Raw genomic sequence first — 17,119 nt, 5'->3', positions numbered from 1 at the left:
AAAATGAATAACATTCCTTAAAGAAAAAGAATTGCAAAATCACCCCAGACATGCCCAAATCAGTAAAAACCAGTGGCCAAAAAAATATTAATTTTAAATCAATTCATTCTTGAGCTTTCAAAGCAATGTTGACTACATCACAAACTACTATTATTTGCAGTTTCCAGAATTTAGGATTAGGTCTTTGTCTGCATGGCTACCAAGTAAACAACAGGTACTTCATGTCTTATTAATTTGCTGTTTTCTCTGTGAAGCCTTTCCTGATTTCTCCAGACACTGATAGATATCCATTGCCATATGCACCCTTCTTGTACATACTTCTGTTTTACATTTTACCATAATATAAAGTAAATATGTGTCTGTCGCTTCCATTGGATTAAAAGTTCTCTGAAAGCAGAAACCATATCTTAGCATTTTTATATTCTCTGCCCTATCCCTAACACAGTGAAATATTAATGAAACTGCTATAAAAAATGCCTGAGTTACTAAATCTGACACAGTCATTTCGACAAACATTTAAGTAGATATATGGAAGGTATAAAAGGAACTAAAACTGTGGCTCTTCACCATAAGAAGCTTAAAAGGTTAATGGAGAAGTTTATACAAGAATATAAGTAATTATAAAACACACAGAATAAATCTTAGAAGTACAAATCAAGTGTTACAAGTGTATAGCAAAGGGCGAAGTTAATTCTGTCTGAAAAGGAGGGATCAGGGAAAGTTTCCTGGAAGAGTCAGTATATCAGAGAAGCTTTAAAAGATGATTAGGATTTTAAAAGGTAGAAAAGGTAAGAAAATATAGAGAACTGGCTGGGCACAGTGGCTCATGCCTGTAATCCCAGCACTTTGGGAGGCTGAGGTGGGCGGATCACTTGAGACCAAGAGTTCAAGACCGGCTTGGCAAACATGGTGAAGCTCCGTCTTTACCAAAAAATATAAAAATCAGCCAGGTGTGGTGACACGCACCTGTAGTCCTGGCTACTCGGGAGGCTGAGGCACAAGAATCGCTTGAATCCAGAAGGTGGAGGTTGCAGTGAGCCAAGATCAGTGGAGTGCGCCACCGCCCGCGAAAAAGAATGAGACTCTGTACCCCCGACAAAAAAAAAAAAAAATAGAGAAAGAACCAAGTAGAATCCAGTCTCACTTTCATATACGGTAGGTGAGGAGGAGTATTTTTTTTTTTAATTAGAAAAACAGAGTAGCATTAGTTCCTGGACATCCTTAATTTAGAAATTTGGAGAAGTCATTTTACAACCGATTAAACAGGCAAAATGAGATTTCTTCTTTATGTTCCAAACTATACCTGGAAAAAAATTTCACTTTACCATCAGATAACTTTTAGAAACCAAAGATTATCAATAAATGTGATTTTTTCCATACATGATTTTCATTAGAGTAGTCAGACTAGGTGGGATGTTAGGAGGGGAGAATTAAAGACACATTTCAAATTAGGTATAATGACTTTCAACATATCCATAGTGTCTCATATAAAATAAATCTTTATTCTTATTTGTCCTAAGAAAAAAAAAAAAGGAAAAAATTAAAATGCCTTGTCCAAGATCCAAAACTAGAAGAAAATTAAAGAAAATATACTTACTGTAACACAACCTTTAGAAGCTCCTTTAATTTTACCAATATAAACAGAAGTAAATATAAAATCCAGTTGTAGATCCATCTCATTACTAGGCATAATACTGGAAATGTTTTCCATGACAGGATTATATGGGCATAATTCAGATGACATCTAACAAGGAATAAATCATAAAATGCATATAACTCTAAGTATTATATAAATACTGAAAACGACTTTCACCATCAAATTCTTCTTTAAATTACTATTAGTAAATTTTTGAAGAATTTTATACTGCTCTTACTGTGAAGAAATAGTTATCTAGATTTTTTTTTCTGAAAAAATACGACTTACCTTTGAGAAAATTACACTAAATAGCTGAATGCAAAATTAATTCCAGAAATATATACTCCTCTGTATCAAAAGCCATGGTTTCACATTCAATAGTCTCTAATAGGTTTTATTCATTTTTAACTTGACAGAAGCAAGTTTTAAACATATATTGTACTTTTGTTTAAAATGAGTTTTTGAATATATGATCTCTTTTAATCCCCACAACCACCCTATAGGCAGGTTTTTCAGTTTTCCATTTCATAAATAAAGTTAACAGATGTTTAGATTGGTTAAGCGACCTGCCCAAAATCATGCGATTTGTAAGAAGCAAAACAAAGATTCAAATGCAGGTTTCTCTCTCCAGGTCCAGTGTTACTTCAACCATAAAAACTGTTTCCATTAACCAAAATAATGTTCTTGCTACTGTACTTTAAAGATTTTTTATGTTAGATTCAGGGGGTACATGTGCAGATTTGTTACAAGGATAATATTGCATGATGCTGAGGGTTGGGCTTCTATTGAACCTATCACCCAGATAATACCCAACAGGAAGTTTTATGGCCCTGGCTCTCCTCATCCCCCCCCCCCCAATTTTTGGAGTCTCCAATGTCTATTGTTCCCATCTTTACGCCTGTGTGCTACTGCACTTTCAATACGCCACGAAGGAGTGTAAGTGCCTAAGAACCATCCATTATATCAAATCTATCTACTCTATGTTTGAAGACAACCAATCACAAATGGCTTATACTTGCCTAAAATCTCAAAAATCATATCACTTCCACTCAAGTGACCATATAACTTTGCTTTTAAATTATAACAGAAAACCAAGCAATATCAGCAGCAACTCTTCCCCACTGTTTCTTCTGAATTTTATACTACTTTCAGATGACTTTTTCAACTTTTTCAAATGTGCCGAACCTCTGCACATTATGCCTAACACCACACATGACCAAACAGATTACTACCAAAGCAATTACTATGAACATGTACTCACTCCCCTCTTACCTCTAGCAATGGTGACTAATCCTTGTCTAAAACATATCATACTCATTATTTTAAACCCAGCTCATAATGCCATTTACCTGCTTAATTGAATTTCTTTGTCATTCTCATGTTTTATTGCTTAGTATACTATTAATATCTTCTTATTCCCTAAGTAAAAAAGGGAATCAAATCAATCAAATCAAATCAGGTAGCTCCAACAACAGTCAGACAAATAACTGTGGGCTTTTTTAGTGATCAAATGAGAAGTTGGTATAGAAATAATTTCTCACTGGGCTTCACATTTGGTAAAAACTAGGTGGCTCCTAAAAATGACCAATCCATACTTCTCATCATTCATTTAAAACTGGAACAAGAGAGAGCACAGAAATGTGGCATTCTGCCTTATGGTAGATCTCCACAGTATTGGCTGCTTGGTTGTGATTATGAATTTAGTAAATTCTAAAAGATATGTTATTTTCTTATAATATGATCATTTCATACTGCATTGTCAATTTATACCCTGCCAAGGCCTAATTCTTCTATAAGTTTAAATTCATTATCAACAATGACACTTTTAATTATACATGCAACTAAACCATCAAGTAGGATATTGACTCAATCTGGCAAAAATGGTTACATTTTTGCAAAACTTCAGAACAAAGCTGCTGAAGTGATTTCTACGTGGAATACCAAATACAAAAGCAAATACCCATGAAACAATAATCAGACCAAACTGTTTTCATAGATCAGGCCAACTCTTCATCATACTCTGCAAAATAACAGCCTCTGACATTATTCAAAAACAAAACAAGATAAGTTTACCATAATTCTGCACTGGTGGTCAATGATCTTTTCTTACAAATAGAATAATCAGAGGCTAATAACAAGAAAGAGTACCAGCTGGGAGCAGTAGCTCACACATGTGATCCTGGCACTTTGGGGGGTGGAGGTAGGAGGATTGCTTGAGCCCAGTAGTTAACAGACCAGCCTGGACAACACAGGGAGACCCTCATCTCTAAAAACAATATATATTTTAAAAACATTATCCAGGCATGCTGGCACGAGCCTATGGTCCCAGCTATTTGAGAAGCTGAATGAGAGGACTGCTTGAGCCCAAGAGGTTGAGGCTGCAGTGAGCCATGATCATGCCACTGCACTCCAGCCTGGGTGACAGAAAAGACCCTGTCTCAAAAAGAAAGAAAGAAAGAACAAATACTGACAAAAAATGTTTTGAACCTTATTTTAGACCTACTCTCTTCAAAGGACTGACTTAATTGACTGATACTAAACTAACACACTTCCATTTACTATTTTCTATAAGAATGAAGAGGCAGAGGACTTACCAAATTTGACAGGTTTCTGACCTATATCCCCAAAGCCATGTTCTTTCCTCTATATCATACTGCCTTCGTAATATGTGAGGAAAAGGAGTAATTCCAAGTAGCCATAATACTCCAAGACCAGACATATAAATACTAGAAAATGTTTTTAATTCTACAAAATGTTAGTGAAATGTCCAATGAAAGCCAGAAAAAAAGAAAAATATTCAAGTAATAGAATATTTAGACTGAAAAAATATAAATCACCAGAAAAAAATGGTATAATCTTTTCATTTCAAAATAAAGACAACTACATATTTCATTCAAACTGCTATAAAAGTTGTCTCAAAATTCAAACTAAGAAAATTTCTAATTTTCATTACAATATTCAGCTTGATAAAACAAGTAACAGTCATTAACCAATAGTGTATATTTCACTGTTAATCTGGGAGAAGACAGAAATAAATTACCTGTACAGATTCACGTGAAATCAACGGTAGTTCTGACAATGCTGATTCAGAAGTACTCTCATTTTCATTAGTTGTCTCATGGTCTTGCTTAGATTGTAACTTAAGAATTTCTGAACTTTTATGCTCAACAGGTCCTTCTTCATCACTGGAAACAACAACTAAAAGGAAAAGAAAAATGTATTTTTATTCTTTTTTTTTTTGAGACACAGTCTTCCCATCTTGGCTCACTGCAACCTCTGCCTCCCCGGCTCAGGCAATTCTCCTGCCTCAGCCTCCTGAGTAGCTGGAATTACAGGTATCCACCACCACGCCCAGCGAATTTTTGTGTTTTTAGTAGAGGCGGGGTTTCAGCACGTTTGTCAGACTGGTCTCAAACTCCTGACCTCAGGTGATCCTCCTGCCTCAGCCTCCCAAAGTCCTGGGATTATAGGAATGGGTCACTGCGCCCAGCCGAAAAATGTATTTCAAATGTGTAACAATCACATATCAAAAAAAGAACTTTCGGTTGGGTGCAGTGGCTCACTCCTATAATCCCAGCACTTTGGGAGGCTGAGGTGGGTGGATTCCCTGAGGTCAGGAGTTCAAGATCAGCCTGGCCAATATGGTGAAACCCTGTCTCTAGCAAAAATACAAAAATTAGCCAGGCGTGGTGGTGCATTCCTGTAATCCCAGCTACTCAGGAGGCTGATGAAGGAGAATTACATGAGCCCAGGAAGGGGAGGCTGCAGTGAGCCGAAATCGCACCACTGCACTCTAGCCTAGCTCACAGAGCGAGACTCTGTCTCAAAAAAAAAAGAACTTTGTAATTATTGCAATTTATTTTTAATAATCCTGTTAAACTTAATCACCTAAATTTATTCAATTTAGAAACAGGCCTATCATTTGTTATCTGATTTACAGTAGTTATAGACAATGACTCCGTATCAGTGCAATTATTCAGCAGTTACCTGCACCCTTACCTTCTAAAGAATAAAGATGTTTAAAAATGGATAAAGCCATGAGGAAGCCTTATGAACAAATGCTAGTTCTCACAGTGTATTGTGCCATCACTCTAAATTGTACCTTAAGTCCTGTTACATGAATTGCTTCAAGGAATGGGAAATTAATAACTAGGGGAAGATGTGGGAGACTATTCGCTGGAGATCCTTTAAAACCTTTGGAATTTCTTTGTACCATGTGACGGCATCAACTACTCAGAAGCTGATTAAATCAAAATTAATGATAATAATTAGATAGCACTTAAATTCTGCATACTTCATCAACCAAATGACATTAATGATGGTCCTTAAAGAATCTATTTTAAAACTACTGAGTGAGATTACTGTGTACGAATCTAAGAAAAAATTACTTCTGTTTTCAAGTCCTCCATTAGTTTACCTAAACCAATATTTTAAAACTCATGAAGGAAACTCCAAACCCCAAGCCTTTTTTCCCTAAAGTTAATATATTCCACAATGATGTCATAAACAGCTTATGGCCTTAGCCAAATTTGTTCAAGAGGAAGAAAAAAACAACTAAGTGAAGCAGAGGAAATTAAGTAACTTTATAATCCTCCTGTCACTTACTTGGTTCAGCTGAGATCAATGATTGGTTCCCTTCATTATGTCCTCTTAGAATAGGCTTTTCTATTGTATTCAACTCATTCTCATCGTTCTCAACCAGGGAAGAAATCCCCACAGTATCAATGGAATTAGAGTTCCCAACAGTTTCAGTGGTTGAACAGGCAGAGGCACTTTTGGTGGTGTTACTCAAAGTCAACTCTTGACTGTTAAGTGAGGATGGTTTAGTAAAATCACTTTTTGTAGGTTTAGTTGTAATTTCTTCAGGCAGTTTTAGATCCTGATGACAGTTTTCACTTGACTTTTCAAACTCAGTGGATATTGTTGAGTCATCTTCTTGTTTTTTCTAAACATAAACACATAGAAAAAAATAGTATTTTTCAAATTTGGCTTGCTTAAACCATTTTTAAATTTCTAAAAAAAAGTAAAAATATTGTTATCACTTCTGTAACTACATGGATAGAAAACTAAACAATTATACCACATTATACTTGCCAATGTCTCCCAAGTATAAAGATATGGGGTTTGATCTGTCCAATCGGATGCCTGATAATTTTTTAAAAGGTGAAATTGGGAGATTTCCATCATTACAAATGCTTTGTCAGACAATCTCCCACGATCTAAGTCAACTTTAGAATGAGAAGATGTATTTACGTATTTTTATTTTGCAAAAGTAATAATGCCAATGTGACTACTTTGGTAAAACTACTTTGGTAAAAAAAATTTTAAATTAACAATATAACAACATTGAAAATTATGAAAATCAATCATTGCCTTCAGTATCTCATCTACTGTATAAATCTAAATCCTGCTTATAATTACAACCCAAAAACATTACAAGATCCTGAAATGATTTATGGATCAAAGAAATTGAAAAGCTGTCTTACTGTTTTATTGCTATTTATATACTAAGTCTTTGAAAGTACAAAATGTATGTATTTAATATGATAATTCTTTACTTACAATAAATTCCCTAAACTCTAAATAAACAGAAGCTTAAAGAATTTGATAAGTGAATTGCTACTGATAAAATAAATCTAATAATAATTTTACAGAGCAAACAAAAAAAAGCAAGTGATTAGATAGTATGAATTGTATTTGGCTGAAATAAAGAAAAAGAAAAGTCTAAAGGATGTACAACAAACTACTAAGGAAAGAGTGATACAAGAAAAGGAGCAATTTTAACTTTTTTAATCATTCATATTTGAAATGTGTTCCAATAACTCTGTATCACCGAGAAAAGTTACATTTAAAATTGTTTTTTAATAATAAAGCTAACAGTGAACCAAAAAAAAAAAGAAATCTGATAATAAAAGCTGAAAGCTAGAGGAACATTATTTGGCCACAGTCAACTCATTTTTATCATAGCATGAAATAATTTCCTATAATATCTAAATACCTCTACTTACTGTCTGTTCTGTTGACTTATCCAAAGAAGCACAATTTTGGGAATCAGGTAAATTATTTCTAAGCCTTCTCTTTGTCTTCCTGGAAATCAGAGTGGGTTCCATTTTTGAATCAGAATATTTAACAGCCTTGTTTCTGCTTTCCTGTTCGAGATGATCACAACCTCTACTTCCACTGTTAAGGTCTTAAAAAACAAATGAAGCATAAATATGGACAAAAAAGTATAGAGAGAATCTCTTTTAGAAGAGCTCGAAGAAACATCATCGAAATTGCTATACTACTTCCAAAGCTCATTAAAATAGAAATATACTGTTAAATTCTCATACTGACACTGGATGAAGATAAAGGCATGCCCTATTTTAATTGGCATACACAAAGTAAAATGTTCATTATACAATAGTTGTGAGGTGAGAAAAATACATAAAGAAGAAATATCCTTTTTCATTGTAGCCAAAGCAAAGCCATCAAACTGTTTTTCCATTTGCTATAAATGAATTTGGTTATACTATCAAAAAAGGGGAGGTCTTATTAAAATCTAGAAAATTCATGTCTTAAAGTTTGATAATTCAATGTGACTTTATAAACTAGTCTTTTAAAATGTAATTTACATAAATACATATTTTTAGTGGAAAGGGACTACAATTTGAAAGAGTGTTGATTGCTGCTCTTTAAAAGGAGCCAAAATACCTTTGCTCTGTAGTTGGCTATAGTATGTGATCATTCACAAGGTTGCCAATTTACTTACCAATAATCAAGACCCTGTCATTTTAAATCTCCAATAAATCCATCATTCTAGAGAAGTACATCCTTTTTTAAGTCAACAAGAAATCATTTTGAAACTCATGCCAATCATTACTAAAAATACTATTTGTTATCAAATACATGTACTGTACAAAAATACCTTCCAAAAGTTTCCACCTAATTAACTAAAAGTTATCCTGAATTATTTTGCTTTCCAAATCTATGTCATATAAGTACCAACTCCAAGTTTATGCACAGCAAGTCACAAAGCAATTGCCTTTAATTCACAATTTTCAATTCATCTGACTGGCCTGACTTCTCCATTCATGGAACGTTCTTCAATACTACACATCTTCTCTTCGAACTATTCTTGCTTTTACTGTAGCTTCAACAATTCCTAATAACTAATATTCATGATAATCTGTCTTTGACATTACTTAAAGGAAGGCACTGGAATGGGATTGAGGGTAAAAATTCCGAGAGGGTCAATAGCCTTTCAATTTCCAGAGAAAACACCTTACTCACTCCCTAAGGAAAATAAAACTCCCTCCAAATCATCAACACAATATTTAGGACAGCACATTAAATTTTATATGTAATATTGTAAACTATAAAAGTGGTCTAATACAATTTCTACACACAACATATCAAACTATAATTTCTAAACATAAATATTATACTACAGTAAAATGACTCAGGAAAGGGGCTTGAGAAAAACTTGGGTTATACAGGAATTTTCTTTTAAAGAATTTATTATTTGCACATCGGTCAAGCCTGTCTCATGGAAAAATGAGTAACTTTATTATATAGAATGAAATATTGTAAAAATAGATTACACCTGCATCATATATAATTTAACCTGCAAATATTACTAGCATATAAAACTAAAAAGGTGACAAAATCCTTTAAATAAAAGAATATTAAGTATTTCCAAGGTATTATGTTGGTGAAAGCAAATTCCACAAGGCAAACTTAATGTGCTATGGAAAAAAATGGTACACCTAAGGTTTAATTCAGAATTTCCATTCATTTACAGGTTTTTTTTTTTTTTAAATGACTGGTATCAGATGTAGGAGAGTAAACTTTGCTTTAATAAAGATCTGATAGCTAATTTTATTAGAAACACTTTCCCTACCAGTGGTGGTACCTTCAGGGATACTGAAAAACTAAAAAACGTTTATTTTGTCATGTACTTTTCCCTGATGCATGTCTAAAATGCCACTGTGACCTTAAGGTAATACTCCTGGGTATAAATCATAAAGTATTTTATTCAGGTCAATGTGAGGACTACTGCTTTCCTGGGTAGAGTAGGAATCTTTGTCTTGATAGTATCTGAAATGAGCCCATTTGTACAATTACTTATATTTTACTTGGTAATCAATACAGTCATCCCTCAGTATCCTCAAGGGATTGGTCCCAGGGACCCAGGATACCAAAATCTATGGATCCATAAGCCCCTAAAGGTATAGTATTTGCATATAACCTATATACATTCTCCTGTATAGCTTAAATAATCTCTAGATTACTTATAATATCCAATACAACATAAATGTTATGTAAATAGTTGTTATACATATTTTTATTATTGTATTATTGAAGTTTTTTCAAATATTTTCCATCTTTGGTAGGTTGAATCTGCAGGTGCAGAACACAAAGATACAGAGAAATGACTGTAATTATTTCTAAGAAAGTACAGTTTAAAAGAAAAATGCTTTTCATTATACATTGACAGTGACTAATTGGAAGTTTGTCTGTACAAAGTCACAGCACATTCTCCAAAGACTGCCTTTATAAGAGTTTCCGCTGGTTTCTTGTACAAATATAAGTTATTAGTCTAGTTTCATTTAAAAAATTTTTTTTATTAAAAAGGCTACTGAAAAGAATCTTTAAATAGCTGTGCTCCAAATGAAGTGCAATGAATTTCTGCATAGTGCCGTTAAAATACTTCTTTGTATTACGAATAACTTATGAAACCACTCAAAACTAAAATAGTGGCCAAGCATGGTGGCTCATGCCTATAATCCCAGCACTTTGGGAGGCCAAGGCAGGCAGATCGCTGGAGCCCAGGAGTTTGAGACCATCTGGGCAACATGGCAAGACCCTGTCTCTGCAAAATACAAAAAATGAGCCAGGCATGGTGGTGAATGACTATAGTCTCAACTACTCAAGAGGCTGATGTGGGAAGATCACTTGAGCCCGGGAGACAGAGGCTGAAGTGGGCTGTGATCATGTGTGATCATGCCACTGTACTCCAGCCTGGGTGACAGAGTAAGGCCCTGTCTTAAAAAGAAAAAGAAAAAGAGAAAAGCAAGAAAGCAAGCAAGCAAGCAAGAGACCTCAACAAACATTTGAAGCTATCAATAATCCAACAGACCCCTGAAGGTGTTAGTTTCACAAATAAATAATGTAAAATTGTTTTTCTCCAAGTATCAGTAAAATATTTTTAATTCTTGAAAGAGAGACAAACAAGAAAAATAAGTCAAATCATAAATCCTATATATGCAAGGAGGCCTACAAAAAATTTGCCCAAGTCTAGGAAGTATTTACCTTCAAATTTGCTAATAGTGGCTTGTTTGGCATCCTCCTAAAGTTGAGAGAAATTCTAATGAATAGAGAATGTATTTCATGGTAGGCGAACAGACAGTGATAAGCTAATAATAAAAACCCAGTTAGCAGTAACATTAATATCCATGGAAACAACACTTAGAAATAGCTAAATTAACATAACTTCATAGCTATATCCAAGTCTCCCCAAAGAAGAAAAAAATATTAAAATTTAACTTTTGGGATCAGTAAATAAATCCGGAAATGAGTACTATACTACATAAAAGGTTTAGCAATTTTCTTTGTGTTGCCAAATAATCTCCCTTTACTTTCACATATCCTTTCAAAGTAAAATAAAATAATTTCTTTATAACAAAAATTAATACAATAAGCCAAAATTCAAATTCCAACAGTTTACTAAGGTTCACAAACCTTTAGGCTGAGTATCAGACATTAAAAGAGAAATGTCATCATCCTTTCTTCGTTTTTCTTTATTGTGCACAGCCTGCTTCACAGAATTGTCATCTACTGTCTCACTTCGTTGTGAGCCCCTGCAAAACAGAATTGTATTATACTCAATTCTAATAAAGCCCAAATGAATTTAGAAGCCAACTATCATGTATTTAAAAATCCAACAGATTAGAAACACAGTCCCACATGGCAGACTGTAACAGCCGGGTAGTAAAAAAAAAATTGAACTCAGATTTAAGAAATAAGTTATCTTCCCTTTTCTACTTTTAAATTCCCCATGTGTGTTTTGGGGGAAAAAAAAAAACAAGATATCAACATTGGAGGACTGTGCACACGCAAAATGAGCAAAAGAGTAATACTATACAGTATTAAATAAGTTAGGTTTAAAAAGTAAAATTCCAAGGACACAAGTACCTCAATAATCAAACCTATGTATAGTCAAACAATTACAAGCCAAAGCTGAATGTTAATATATTTCAAGCATGGTTCATATATCCAAAAGTAAGTATGGTAACAAATTTTCAATAGTATGTGGTAATAAATTTTACCTATACAAAAAATAATTTAAAGTCTAAGGTACTGGTAAAATAACAAATTTTGGAATGACAGTCACAATGTTATTGCTAATAAAAGTTCAGGAACACAAAACATACTATAATGTATAAGTGCATATATATGAAACAAAATATAAAAATTTAGACTGGAAGGATTCAAGCCTATTTGGATAGTAGAGAACTCTAAAGAGGGAGAGTATTAGAATCAGGGAATATAAAATAATAAGTTTTCAACTTTCTATAATACTTCTTTAAAAACAAATTTAAATCTGAAAAAAATAGGAATTATATTGGTTAAATCTGAGTGATATGTATTGGAATATCATTCTCTATACTTACGTGCGTATTTAAAGTATTTCATAATTTAAAAATATATAAATTATTTACATCTAAGGCAGCTAGTGTAAGTTAAAAACAAGGACTATAAAGACCAATAGCACATAATGCTTCTTTGTTTTGAGAGAATTATTTGGAAGGGAAAAAATGACTTACAAATAAAAAAAAGCTACAGTATCTGAACATCACCAGTGTAGTGTCATAGTTAAAGAAAGGGTTATAGGTGCTATTACACTGCACATTTTCATATTTACTTTGGTACAATTTTCTTTATTTTCAGATTGGAAATTAAAAGGCCAAATAATCAAAATCATAAGGGTGAGCCAATTTCACTTGCAAACAGGTTCTGACTGAGTCAAATCATTCCACTCCTTAACTCTCAAGAATTATTCTTGAAGAATAAGGGCATCTAAGCAAATTTATCCCATAGAGTTTTGTTTACTGAAAATGAAAACCAAAAGAGAAGTCAAAAAAATTTTGTTCTCCCTGAAAGAATTATCACTACAGGCACTATAAACAAAAACAGAATGTGACCTAAAAGACGATCTAAAAAGATGCTTAGGTACTTATGTTTCCCCTGATATAAGAAGCAAACAGTATAATAGTCCTCGTTTTTCTAGCACAATGAACATTGAAAAACAAAATAAGATTTCACATGTAAACCACTTTAAAAGTTATATGGTTGTAGAAAAAATACTTTATAATAGAGGATTTTCTTGACCAAATGCTAAGCATTAAGTAGTTGGCATGAAACAAAAAATAAAAATGAATAAGTATTTTCAAAAGGTAATGTCATATGATTCAAATGCACATACAGTGAAGCCAAACACATCTGTCATATAATCTCAATCCAAATAACAGTTTTTTGCAGAATATGGCAATCTGGTTCTAAACTACACATGGTGGAAAGTCATATGTTTAAACATAAGGATAGCAATGTTCAAACACTGTTAGCTTCCATCCTCTTATAAGAAAAGGAAATGAATGGACTGGAAACACCTAAGTTCCTGAACAAGAAATATAAACATTCACATTATTCAAGTAAATGTAATAAAAGCTCAAAATAAATATTTTCCAGTGTGACAAAATTCTAAGAAATTTTTTAATACTTAAGCAAATATATTTTAAAATTATAAAAATGTATTAAAATAGTGTGGTACTAGAATAAAGACATATCGACTATAGAAACAGAAAACAGAACCCAGTAACAAACTTTCAAATATATGCTCAAAAGATTTTTGACAAGGATGCTGAAACCATTCAATAGGGAAGGGACAGTCTTTTCAATAAAGGGTGCTGTGAACAAAGGATAGTCATATGCAAAAGGAAGAAGTTGGATAGTTATCTAACACCATCTACAAAAATTAACTCAAAATGGATCAAACACCTAAATATAAGGCAGAAAACTATAAAACTCTTAGAAGAATACATAGGGGAAATCTTTATGACTTTAGATTTGGCAGTGATTTACTGGATATAACAACAAAAACACAATCAACAACAAAGATAAATTTGAATTCATTAAAATTAAAAACTTATGGCTGGGCACAGTAGTTGATGCCTGTAATCCCAGCTACTTGAGAGGCTGAGTGAGGATTGCTTGAGGCCAGAAGTTCAAGAACAGCCTGGAGAACATAACGCCTACACACACACACACACACACACACACACACACACACACACACACACAATTTAATAATTAACTAGGCATGATGGTATGCCCCTGTAGTCTTAGCTACTCAGGAAGCTGAGGGGAGAATCACTTGATCCCAGGAGTTCAAGGTGGCACTACAATCATGCCACGCACTCCAGACTGGGCAACAGAATGAGGCTCTGTCTCAACACAAAAAAAATCAAACCACATACATATTAAGGGATTAATACTGAGAATATATAAAGACCTCCTATAGTTCAACAACAAAAAATAAATAACAATCAAAAATGGGGAAAGTATTTGAAGAGATGTTTCTCCAAAGACATACAAATGGCCAATTAGCATGAAAAGATGTTCAATATCACTAATCACTAGGGAAATGCAAGCCCAAATAACAACATACCATTTCACACAGATTAGGACAGAGTAATTTAAAAAAAAAAAAAAATTTTTTCATTTAAAAAAAATTAACAAACATTGGCAAAAATACAGAAAAACTGGAACCTTTGTACATTGTTGGTGGGAATGTTCAACAGCGCAGCCACTGTGGAATGGTTTGGTGGTTCCTCAAAAAACTAAATAGAGAACTACCATATAAGAAGCTAAACACAGGCCAAGTGCGGTGGCTCACACCTATAATGCCAGCACTTTGGGAGGCTGAGGCGGGCGGATCACCTGAGGTCGGGAGTTCAAGACCAGCCTTTCCAACATGGAGAAACCCCGTCTCCACTACTAATACAAAAATTAGCTGGGCGTGGTGGCGCACTGAGGCTGAGGCATGAGAATCACTTGAACCCAGGAGACGGAGACTGCGGTGAGCCAAGATCACACCACTGCACTCCAGCCTGGGCAACAAGAGCGAAATTCCATCTCAAAAAAAAAAAGAAGCTAAACACATAATCACAAAGTTATCAAGCAATCTCACTCCTAGGTATATACCCAAAGGAACTGAAAGCAGGGATATGAACAGATTCTTGTACTCCACTGTTCACTGTAGCACACTATTCACAACAGCCAAAAGGTGAAAACAACCTTAGGGTCCATCAACAAATGAAAAGAAAAACAAAATGTGGTATGTTCACATAATAATTATTGTATGAATAATTCATACAATATTATTATATAATGTATGAATTCATACAATATTATTGGGCCATAAAAAGGAATGAACTTGTGATATGTGCTACATGAACTTTGAACACACTATGCTAAGTAAATTCAGCCAAACACAAAAGGACAAATATTGTGTGATTCCACTTAAAGAAGTAACTAAAATAGACAAATTCACAGACAGAAAGTAGATTAGAGGCTACCAGGGGATTCTGAGAGGGTAGAATGGGGAATTATTATTTAATGGTAACATAGTTTCTGCTTGAGATGAAAAAGTTGTGATAATGGTTGCACAGCAATATGGATGAACTTCGAGGACATTATGCTAAGAAAAAAGAAACCACTAACTAAAAGACAAATACTGAGATTCCACTCATATGATGACATATTTAGAACAGTCAAATTCATACAGGCAGAGAGCAGAATGGTGACTGCCAGGGACTAGAAGAAGGGAAAAATGGGGAGTTATAGTTTAATAAATACAGAGTTTCAGTTTGGGAAGATGGAAAACGTCCTGGAAAAGAATGGTGGTGATGGCTGCACAAATATGTGACTGTACTTAATGGCACTGAACCGTACACTTAAAAATGGTTAAAATGGTAATTTTTAGGTTACTGATATTCTATTACAATCTTTAAAATACAAAAAAGGTATTAAAATGTACAATAAATGAAGAGAATGGGAGAACTGGTTCTACTAATTTCATAATAAAACATACTACAGAGTAACATCAACAAGTATAGTACTACAGACTAGTATATAAGAAATGGCTGACAAAAGAAAAAAACAGAAGAATTTGAAACAAAGCTGGGAAACAAAGCTTTCAAATTCAGTTGTAGACGAATAACTGGGTAGCAACAGAGAAAAAAAGAATTCAGAATCACATCCAATACTCTAAGGTAAAATGAACTATCATATGCTAATGAATAAAAGATGTAAGATTTTTTTTAAGCCATCAGAAGAAAAACACTCTATTTATTAGCCTTGTGGAAGAAGAATTTCTTGAGAATGGAAGTAAAGTCCGGGCGTGGTGGCTCAAGCCTGTAATCCCAGCACTTTGGGAGGCCGAGACGGGCGGATCACGAGGTCAGGAGATCGAGACCATCCTGGCTAACACGGTGAAACCCCGTCTCTACTAAAAAATACAAAAAAAAAAACTAGCCGGGCGAGGTGGCGGGCGCCTGTAGTCCCAGCTACTCGGGAGGCTGAGGCAGGAGAATGGCGTAAACTCGGGAGGCGGAGCTTGCAGTGAGCCGAGATCCGGCCACTGCACTCCAGCCTGGGCGACAGAGCAAGACTCTGTCTCAAAAAAAAAAAAAAAAAAAAGAGAATGGAAGTAAAGAAATTATAGAGAAAAATATGATCGGATTCAACCACATACATGGTAAACTTTTAATAAACGATAAACTAAGAGCATCAAAATACAAAAGAGAAGTTAAACCCAAAACTGCATCAAAGTGCAATACACAGGAGTTCCAGTTCCCAGTCCAGCATGAAAGGAGCTTGGAAGTTATCTACCCTAACGGGTAAAACTGAAAAATCAACAACTCTTCCTGGACATGACAAAGAAGTGAAGTCACAGGATGCATGGCTGCCCCCAAAATGGGAGAAAGATGGCCAGGTGAATACAGAGAATCACAACTTAATAAAGCAAAAACACACAAGCAGAAACAGTCCCAGGAACTATTATTGGAGTATGAACATCTAAACTGCAATTGACAAATTGCTGAGGGTTTAGTGAACACAAGTCTAAGCGTTAAAAATCCCAGAGGACTTAGTCATAAAGGGGGTCGCACACTTTTGTGAGTTTTATCTGCAGGAGTTCAACCAGGTTCTCACAGTGAATATCAGAGGAAAATTCCCTCATGGTTCAGCAGAGGAAAGTAAACACTTTCAAATATGCCAGTGTATTCTGTTCTTCTTAACAAGGCCTGCCCTCAAGAAAAACTGTTTCAACAGAGCCTAAACTATGAGTTATTTTTCAGAGCCTAATCAACCAGGGGAAAGAAAAAATACCCAACTCTAGCTCCGTCTAGCATTCTGTGTGAGGGAAAGCAAGGAAAATAC

The 17,119-nt window shown here is 34.3% G+C and overlaps 1 protein-coding gene across 20 annotated transcripts in view; it reads right to left on the bottom strand.

Moving 5' to 3' along the window:
• SENP7 (SUMO specific peptidase 7) overlaps window positions 1-17,119 on the bottom strand; it is a 204,277-nt gene that overhangs the window by 44,059 nt on the left and 143,099 nt on the right. For 17 of the 20 annotated variants that reach the window (XM_045385386.2, XM_074033557.1, XM_074033559.1 and 14 more), the window contains 5 exons: window positions 11,360-11,478; window positions 7,645-7,826; window positions 6,242-6,581; window positions 4,677-4,834; window positions 1,598-1,744 (listed from right to left, as the gene is read on the bottom strand). In XM_045385386.2, coding sequence (XP_045241321.2) covers window positions 1,598-1,744; window positions 4,677-4,834; window positions 6,242-6,581; window positions 7,645-7,826; window positions 11,360-11,478 — 946 coding nt within the window. Of the gene's footprint in view, window positions 1-1,597; window positions 1,745-4,676; window positions 4,835-6,241; window positions 6,582-7,644; window positions 7,827-10,930; window positions 10,968-11,359; window positions 11,479-17,119 lie in introns of those variants that run through there. The other 3 variants (XM_074033565.1, XM_074033564.1, XM_074033563.1) reach the window with 2 other exon arrangements.

This window comes from Macaca fascicularis, chromosome 2, assembly GCF_037993035.2.
Source record: "Macaca fascicularis isolate 582-1 chromosome 2, T2T-MFA8v1.1".
NCBI classification, from domain to species: Eukaryota; Metazoa; Chordata; class Mammalia; order Primates; family Cercopithecidae; genus Macaca; species Macaca fascicularis.
This window is presented reverse-complemented; position numbering and strand designations above follow the sequence as displayed.